Source organism: Vigna unguiculata, chromosome 4 (genome assembly GCF_004118075.2).
Source record: "Vigna unguiculata cultivar IT97K-499-35 chromosome 4, ASM411807v1, whole genome shotgun sequence".
Lineage (NCBI taxonomy): Eukaryota > Viridiplantae > Streptophyta > Magnoliopsida > Fabales > Fabaceae > Vigna > Vigna unguiculata.
Genome location: NC_040282.1, coordinates 40,414,952 through 40,424,489, shown reverse-complemented (window position 1 = coordinate 40,424,489; position 9,538 = coordinate 40,414,952). Strand labels below are relative to the sequence as shown.

At 33.7% G+C, this 9,538-nt stretch overlaps 2 protein-coding genes and 1 long non-coding RNA gene across 3 annotated transcripts; 2 read left to right on the top strand and 1 right to left on the bottom strand.

The window, feature by feature from the left end:
- The first annotated feature begins 1,059 nt into the window (after positions 1-1,059).
- Positions 1,060-2,968, top strand: LOC114182098 (cytochrome P450 82A3-like). Its single transcript, XM_028068855.1, has 2 exons — positions 1,060-2,066; positions 2,190-2,968. The coding sequence occupies exons 1-2, from the start codon at positions 1,098-1,100 to the stop codon at positions 2,817-2,819; spliced, it is 1,599 nt and encodes a 532-aa protein (XP_027924656.1). The 5' UTR covers positions 1,060-1,097; the 3' UTR covers positions 2,820-2,968.
- Positions 2,969-3,547: 579 nt separating this feature from the next.
- Positions 3,548-4,871, bottom strand: LOC114182099. Its single transcript, XR_003604012.1, has 2 exons — positions 4,579-4,871; positions 3,548-3,876 (listed from the first exon to the last, which is right to left on the bottom strand). It is a non-coding gene; the product is annotated as an uncharacterized LOC114182099 (long non-coding RNA).
- Positions 4,872-5,541: 670 nt separating this feature from the next.
- On the top strand, positions 5,542-7,360 carry LOC114182317 (ABC transporter I family member 1-like). The gene is made up of 2 exons (XM_028069168.1): positions 5,542-5,871; positions 6,362-7,360. Exon 2 carries the CDS (start codon positions 6,504-6,506, stop codon positions 7,188-7,190), a length of 687 nt encoding a protein of 228 aa, XP_027924969.1. The 5' UTR covers positions 5,542-5,871; positions 6,362-6,503; the 3' UTR covers positions 7,191-7,360.
- The last annotated feature ends 2,178 nt before the right edge of the window (positions 7,361-9,538 follow it).

Here is a 9,538-nt window from a genome sequence, read left to right as displayed (position 1 = left end):
ACGAATATAATTTATGTTCTCTCATTACCACGTTATATTTTTATTTCCTATTTTTCCATCAAGTTCGTCGGTCAATGTAATGTGGTAAAAGCTTTTTGGATAAAGTTGTTCAGACACATTATTTTGTAATAAGAAATTTAATAGAAAGTGTTGATAAATTCAAAATAGTTGAATATTAATGGTATGTTACATAATTCCCATTTTAAAATGTATGTTTTTTCATAATGTTTCTAAAATATGCAATTAAAAAAATTCTTAATATATTTCAAATTGTATTTTTCACAAAATATAGAAAATTTCATTTTCATCTATAGTATAATAAAAAAATTAGACAAATGAATTATGTGAAAGATGCAGAAAGCAATTTCCCACTTAACGAATTATAACAATTTTCCTACTCTTTCCTTTTTCTTTTCTTTCTTTCTTTCTATTTGATTATAATCGTTATAATCAATGTGAAAGATGCATGTATGCGTTGGTCTGTTTTTGGTCACATGAGTCAATGTCACTACTATACAATCTTATCCTTCCTGGTCAATTATCCTTGGTCACCAAGGTTATTCAATTATTCGCTTTAGCCACCTTAAAGTAAACAAGTGGGGTTTGGTCAATATAAAACTTTCGGAGATTCCAAAAATAAGTTTTATGTACAGTAAAAATAAATGTTATAAGAATAGAAATACCGAATTTTAGGTTTTTTAAAGAACACAAATAAAATAATATTACAGTAATATGAAAACTTTTTTAAAATTCTTTAAAGAAATGTATTTTTTTCATAAAAAAAAAATTCAATCTTTGAACATTTCATTATAACCCTTGTTCTGTCTCCTATTTTTGTTTCCATTATGCAGAACTATCCACTAATATATTCTAATACTTGCAGATCAAGTAAACAAAAAGTTGCCCAAAATAATTCATACACAACATTACAAAAATTTTGACTATTCCACAAAAGTTTCAACTCATTATTCTAAGCAAAAAACGACGGCATATTGGTCCAACCATGTGGCCATGCACAAACCCAGAGACCCATGCTTTCCTTATAAAAGCAGAGAGAAAAACAGTTTCAAGTCATTCTTCCACCATAACAAGCAAAAATGGACTTTCTCCTAAATTGCTTAACCTTAAACACCACCACTGTTATTGCATCGTTTCTTTCTCTAATATTCTTATTTTTCTGTCTATATCGTAGAATTTCTTCTGAGAAACGGGCTCCAATAGTGAAAGGGGCATGGCCAATACTCGGTCATCTTTCACTGTTGAATGGCTCACAAACACCCCATAAAACTTTGGGTGCTTTGGCGGACAAATATGGAGCCTTGTTCACCATCAAGCTCGGTGTGAAAGAGGCTTTGGTGCTCAGCAACTGGGAAATGTCAAAGGAACTCTTCACCACAAACGACCTTGCAGTTTCATCACGCCCTAAACTCGTCGCCGTGGAAGTCATGTCCTACAACCAAGCCTTCGTAGGGTTGTCTCCATACGGACCCTATTGGCGAGAGCTCCGAAAGATTGTGACTTTTGAGTTTCTCTCCAACCGCAGAATAGAGCAACTCAGCCACATTCGTGTCTCCGAGGTTCAAACCTCATTCAAAGAGCTCTGCAATTTATGTGTAGACAACAAGAAACAGAATGAATCTAGTTACAGTTGTGCTACTTTGGTGGACATGAAAGAGTGGCTTGAACATTTGACTTTCAATATAATAGTGAGGATGGTGGTGGGGAAGAGGTACTTTGGTGTGGTGCATGTGGAGGGCAAGGAGAAGGCAGAGAGGTTTATGAAGAATTTAGATGAGTTCATGAAATTGATGGGAACTTTCACTGTGGCTGATGGGGTTCCTTGCTTGAGGTGGTTGGATTTTGGGGGCTATGAGAAGGCCATGAAAGCAACGGCTGAGGAAATGGACAAGCTGTTGAGTGAGTGGTTGGAGGAGCACCGTGAGAAGAAGGGTTTGGATGGAAAGGTCAAAGGTGATCAAGACTTCATGGATGTAATGATTTCAGCACTTAATGGGGCTCCCATTGATGGGTTTGATGCTGATACCATTTGCAAAGCCACTACCCTGGTAAGTAGTATAATGAACCATTTATTAAAATGCTGTGAACATTGACATAGAAGAAAATTCTATAGATTGAGTATACGTAGTATTTCCAGTTTATTTGTTGATGAAGCTTGAACATGTTTGCAGGAATTGATTTTGGGTGGGACTGATTCAACTGCTGTTACTCTCACATGGGCACTTAGTCTGCTCTTACGAAATCCTCTTGCAATGGAAAAGGCTAAAGAAGAAATTGACATGCATATTGGCAAAGATGGATGGATAAAAGAGTCAGACATAAGCAAACTTGTTTATCTTCAAGCCATAGTTAAGGAGACATTAAGATTGTATCCACCAGCACCTCTTTCATCACCTCGTGAATTCACACAAAATTGCACCTTAGGTGGCTACCACATCAAAAAGGGAACTCGACTAATGCATAACCTGTGGAAGATCCACAGAGATCCCAGTGTTTGGTCAGATCCATTAGAATTCAAACCAGAAAGGTTCCTGAGCACTCACGAACATGTGGATCTCAGAGGTCGACATTTTGAGTTGTTACCCTTTGGAAGTGGGAGAAGAATTTGTGCTGGAATGTCCCTTGGCTTAAATGTCATACATTTCACTTTGGCTAATTTGTTGCATTCCTTTGACATCTCAAATCCTTCGACTGAACCTATTGATATGACCGAGTTCTTTGGATTTACCAACACCAGAGCTACTCCACTTGAGGTTTTGGTTAAGCCTCGCCTATCTCCAAACCATTATGAAGCTTTGTAATCCTTATGTTAGTAGTGTGCATGTTCTAAATTATTGTTGCCATCGAGGCTGGAGTTTGTCACTAAAATTTTACAGGTTTGTTTTGCGGCTACAACTGCAGCAGCTGATTGCAGTTTAAAAGTAGTGATCTGAGTCTTGATTTTTAGATATTTCATGTTGTCCATTAGAGTGATAGTTTACGGTCTATTTTAAGTTGATTAAAATGGAGTCTTCCTTTGAAAGTGTTATGTAACAATGTGATAGTTTTGTTCGTAGCTAGATGAATTTGGCACTCATTTAGTTGCCATGAAAGAATGTAACCCTCTGATTTCATTTCCCTGTTTCATTGTAATCGTGTTTCGCACTCAGTTTTAGTAGCCTGCTTCCTTTTCTTGTCATTCCTTCAAATAGCTCATATGCTAACAAGAAGACAATAACTTTAACCTTTTCTGATAAATTGGACAGATGCATAGAGTGAAGGGTGTACTCAGTTAGTAGCAGAGCAAAAAATAACTTAAGAATATATTTGTCACAACCACAAGCAGAATCTGGTTGTTATACCAATCTGAAGTAAAGAACTTTAGGAATCTATTTGTTATCCATACAGATTACTCTGCATCAGTCTCTTTCATTTCAATATATGATGTTTGATTCCAAATCCATCCGCTGACATTAATTTGAAGTTTTTGTAATGTATTGTACCTAAAAGTACTAGCCTCTGTTTTCTACTAGAGTGTGAATGATATATATATTGATCTAATTACAAATATTTTTGTGATTACTTAAAAGAAACAACATAGAAACAAAATAAAAATGAATATTTTTGAGAATTAGAACCAAAACTTTATAATATTGGGTTCTTAATTAAAAAAACAAACAAACTGATAGAAATTTATGTCTCGATCTTCCAAAGTCACAGAAATTCAACCAAAATCTGAAATATTCATCTTTGACCTTTCCTGGAGTGACATTCAGACACTTAAACGTAAATGCTTGAACTTCACGGATTCAACTTCAGATTCACCCTCTGAGATTTCAACAATGAAATTACAGTACAAATTTCTTATTTCAGCCCATCCTGCAGTCAGTCAGGTTGCATGACACAAGTTTAAAAACATCAGGTTACATAAGCTTAAGAACATCACAGCATCAAGAAATACCAGAAATTAAAATAAATGTCAGGTAATATTCAAATAGTACCAAATTAAAATAAATTAGGGTTTCCAGGCTGGGTACAAAGGGAAACAAAAACCATGCAGAATCGATCAACGCTACGTTCGTCAGACGATGTATGGAATGAGAGAGGAAAGAAAGAACCGATGAGATCGGGAAAGGCGTTTTTCCCTTCTCTCACTCCATACACCTCTGCCAAATACTACGTTGAGACATTGCCGCCGAAGGAATATTCCGGTGCGAACTAGGGAGGCTCAGATCTATCACAAAGACAGATCGGAAGTCGAAAAACAACTCCACCACCGATGGCTGCAACAAGATCACACAAGCGATAACGTTGCCTCGCCACCGGCGAGCGATGTTTGACGGCGACCGATGCATCGGGTCCACACTCGCAAACAATCTTCACAGCCTCTTTTGGTTAGAGGAACAGAAGAGAACTGCCATAGATAGAAAAGAAAAAGATAAAAAGAACAAGTTCCTTGCCATTGTCGATTGAGAGAGAGAAAGAGAGAAAAACAGCCACACAGGACCAAAACATATTTAACCATTATTATTATTATTAAGAAATTATGGAGGTGCAGGAAGAAAGAAATGGAATAGCTACGAGATTAGGGTTTTGTTGAAGCATCAAAGCAGATACATCTCATTCAGAAAGCGAGTGTGACGGCAACAGAAACCCTAATCTGGTTGAACATCTGCAGTGGCTAATATTTATATAGGGAACTGCAGCAAAGGTTGTTCCGTGTTTTCCAATTCTACCCTGCCAGTGCCATGTGGTGTAGGGCTAGGGACGAGGTATTTTAGTCATTCTGCAAAAACTACTAGTTATATATTGTAAGAGTAGATGTATTTATTTATCATTGTTATTGTTATTATTTATTGTGAAAGAAAATATATACGTTGTGTCTTTAATTTTTTTTTTATCTAAAATGAATTTTAAATAAAAGCTATAATTATCGATTTAGTCTTTAAATTTTTTAAGTTTGGTTCAATTTAATTTTTTTATTTTAAATTTTTATCATCAAATTTTAATATAAATATTAAAATATTTAATTTTGTAAAAAATTTATATTTAATTATTTTTAATTTTACAGAAAAATAAATTAAAAATTATATTTTAATTATTAAAAAAAATTGAAACAAAATTAAACAAAGACAAAAACTAAATTAAATAAAAATATATATATGAAAACTAAATTAAAAGTATCACACCTTATAACAACAACAAAAATTTTGAAAAGAAATTAAAAATTAAAAAAAGTTTTAAAAAGAATTTAAGAAAAACAGAAGTTAACATATATCATACCAAACTTGACACATGCTAATAAAAAATTAAAAAATCAAATCAAATAGAAAAATAAAAAAAAATCAAACATTAACACGTTATACATAATTAAAAATGTTAATAATCCTTTTTCCTAGAAAGACCTAATTAACTAATTGAAATATTTTTCAAAAATTAATAAGCATCTGACATTTTTTAAAATGCGGATATCAAATAGATTTTCGTACCAAAATCAATATGATTCGAGTAATTTAACCATAATAATATAACAAAAGTATTAAATTAATGAGAAAAAAAATGGTTAGGTTTGCGTTTCAGATTCTTCTTTTCCTTCACGCCCCCTTCCCTCTGCAACTGCAAGGCCACCGTGTCTGCGGCGTGAACTCCACCTTTCTCTAGCGCTTTTTCCATGCAGACCGTGTCATCTCTGCGCGTCCAGAAACAAGGCCGTGTCAGGCCTAAATAATTGTATCCGACACCGCGTCGTGCACGCTTTCTACGCGTGTCCGTGTCGGCCACGGGACTCCGGCACGGAGGCGCCATGTTTGTGGCGTGTCGGAGCAACATAACTGCGAAGCTGCCAAAGCCGTGAAATCAGTGGTCGTCGTCCAGGTTGGCCCTCCGTTCTCTTTTCTCACATCAAATCAGTGACTTAGTGTTTTGTTTTTTTGGGTTGATTTTTAATGTTTGACACTTCGAATCCGATCCTTAAATTTGAGCTGAATCTGATTCGATATATTTATTACTGATTTGATTCTGAATTTTGGCAATAGGTTGGTGCTGAAATTTTTGATTTCATTCTGATTTTGTTTGGTGACCAATCTATGTCAGCTTTTGATCATGAACTCTCGCATATTATCATAGACTCATACTGTTATTGCATTGCAACTTGCTGCTTATAAGATTTGCCGTAGATTATAGTGCTTACTTATATTATAATCCAATTTCATGTTAGTCCAATCCTCAAGGTTCATCTATATTTGGAAGTGAAGAAAATGCAATTCTTATAGTATTTTTAAGAGGTGCTTTTGCATCGTGTGTAGTTAAGTTTGAGTTACTCTTCAGCAGAGAAATTGTCCTTTTCTCTCCAATTTTGCCGCAGGCTTGTGCAGGAAACGCCGTGAGTTCTGCTAACTGTATCATCAATATAAATCAAAGGATCAGAAAGCATTATTTTGGAATTGCTGTTTGCACGCATTTGGGAGTTTTTTTTTTTATTTTTTATTTTTCAATTGTTAAACGTGATGCACCGAAGGGCCCCATTTCCTCGTCTCCTCCTCCATAATGTGTCATGTATGAGAAATGCACAACAAGTTCTGCGTCATGTGAATGTGTCTCTTCATGATGGAGGGGCGCTTGTGCTAACAGGCGCAAATGGGTCGGGGAAGACAACTTTCCTGCGTATGTTAGCTGGGTTTTCTCGTCCTTCTGCTGGCCAAATCCTTTGGAATGGCCATGACATACAACAATCTGCAATATTCCATCAGTATAAGCTTCAACTAAACTGGCTCTCTCTCAAGGACGCCATTAATGATAAGTTCACAGTTCTTAACAATGTACAGTGGTTTGAAGTTCTTGAGAACAAGGAAGGGAAGGCTATGGCTGCTGTGGAGTTGATGGGACTAGGAAGATTAGCTAATGAAAAACCAAGGATGCTTTCTATGGGTCAGCGTAAAAGACTACAACTTGCCAGGTTGCTCGCAATTGATCGCCCCATATGGTTGCTGGATGAGCCTTCAGTTGCATTAGACGACGAAGGAGTAAAGTTACTTGAGTATATCATCGCAGAACACAGGAAACATGGAGGAATTGTGATTGTGGCGACTCATCTACACATTGAGATAGAAGATTCCATGGTTTTGAAACTTCCACCAAGGTTTCCCAGGAGGATGACCCATGTGGATATGCTTGATCGGGCAGATATCACTTAAAAATCAGGTTTGGATGTATAATTTGTAGGTTTTGAAAAAGTCCAAAGCTCTTAGCATAGCTCATGTAGTTTGCTTATTTGTTTTAATCAGGAGCTGAATAATGTGAACTTTGTGTATCTTAGCATATGTGCAGCATTTGAGAATGCAAATTAGATATGGTTTTCCAATAAGCAAGTTTTGCCTTGTTCATGCTTTCTTGATACATGTAGTTAACACAGTACACTGACGAACACATGTTTATCGGTCCCTAACTTTTTACTACTAGGACCTCTTTCACTTAGCATTTGGAATCCTGAACCCGCTCATTGAGCTTCTTCAACTTATCAACAGTACTAATTCAAATGCGAAAGCAATATAAATAGATATAGTAGTCACTTGTTAGAGAAAAAAACGATTGTAGGACATGAGAGGCGATGATGATGCCGACGAATCCAAAGCCGATAAGAGAAACGGCGAGAGCGATATCTTTTATCGGTTGCTCGGTGGCGTTGCTCTCCGTGAACGCTGTTTCCATCAGAAATGGAGAAGGCGTGATCCACGTACATTTTTTCCTCCACCTCTCTCTTTCTTTCTTTCGATGTTCAAATTTGGCTAAGGTTTTTCAAGATTGTTGGTAGAAATAAGAGTTTTGAATTTTACTTTGCTTTCTGTTGAAGTCCCACCTCTCTCTACACTTGTCAACGATGTGTTAATGGTTACGCAAATGTTCAATACTCATAACTAGTGATCGCCTTATATAATATTTCTCATAAAATCAACCTCCAATGTCTAATAAATTATAATTTGAATAAATTTGTATAATTTTTTTATTTAATTCAATTTTGAAAATTGATTTAGAGTTTGAATAACACTTATATGTATAAAATATTTTTCATGAATAAAAGTAGCTTATACATATTATTCCATTTTTTTTTATTTTCAACTTTTTTAAAAATAAAAAATTTGACGCTCACACTTAGTTTAAAATAAATACTTACCTGCATAAAAAAATATATTGCACCGATCACGTTTATATAAATATTTATATATTTTTTTGTTAATTTTCTTTGTGTGTGTGATTATTTGAATTTTATCTTTTTCTAAATTTATTAATTTTATTAATTCGAAAATTGATTTTTAATCTCTTGATCTTTATCATATTAAACATTGTTTGTTTTATATTAAAGAATATGGCATCATTGATGGTGGTTTATTTCAATATTTTAATGGTATAATGTGATTGCATCATTAAGAATTTATTTGAATTTTGGTTGGTTGCAGAAGAATATGGCATTGCTAAAGGTGGTTTATTCCGATATTTAATTGAAAAAATATAAATGTTTACGTTATCTTATTTCATGGATAATGTTTTCAATGGGGAAAATGATAAAAATTTGTTTTCTTTTTCTACTTTTACAATATTAAAAACATTACAATGAAAAAAAGACTGTATTTTAAATTACGAGAAAATGATTTAATTGAAAATCAAACAATGTAATTCTAAATTATTAAGTGGGTAAGATTTGTTCAAAGTTTGTTAAAATAAGAATTAAATTTTGAATATCTCACAAATTGGAATATGTTTATTTAAATTCTTATTTTAAAAAAATTCATTTATAGAATGTTTATTTTTTATTTGGGTTAAATATATTTTTAGTCTCTACTTTAATGCGAAATTAGTAGTTGTCACTGTTCTAAATTTTAATATATTTTGGTCTTCAAACTTAAAAAATAAATGGATGTGATCCTTTTAATTGTTTGATATGTTCTCATTTCAATGTCAGCTGAAAAATGTGTTTGATACATACAAAAATTAACGTAATTAAGTTAAATTGACTATATCCATCCATTTTTTAAATTTGAAGACTAAAATGTATCAAAGTTTCATGGACGTTCATATCAAAGTTTAGAAACTAAAAATCAATGTCAGCTAAGAGACGCGATTAACACGTCAAAAAAATTTAAGGTAATTGAGTTAATAGGACTATATTCATTTTTAAAGTTTGAAAACTAGAATGTATCAAAGTTTCAAACAAAGACAAATTCCAATTTTGTGTCAAATTTTAGGAACTAAAAACATATTACCCTTTTTTATTTTTATGTAATTAATTATTTATTTGATTTTGTTCATTGAAAATAAATAAAAAATATATGGAAACGCCCAACTTAAAGGGTGAAAAAGTTGTTTTTACCCAACACATTTGCTACATCACTTTACTCTTTTTTACACATTCTTCTCTTGTTCAAATGTAGAATAAAAAATAACACTATTTAATGTTTAAAAATACAAATTCTACCTGCACCAACACATCAATACATATTCCACCTACTTAATCAAACCCAAATGTTGTCTATGAAACCGATCATCA

Coding starts and splice junctions, on each gene's coding strand:
- LOC114182098 (XM_028068855.1), top strand. CDS start 1,098: ATGGACTTTCTCCTAAATTGCTTAACCTTAAACACCACCACTGTTATT. Junction 2,067..2,189: donor TTTGCAAAGCCACTACCCTG/GTAAGTAGTATA, acceptor ACATGTTTGCAG/GAATTGATTTTGGGTGGGAC.
- LOC114182317 (XM_028069168.1), top strand. CDS start 6,504: ATGCACCGAAGGGCCCCATTTCCTCGTCTCCTCCTCCATAATGTGTCA.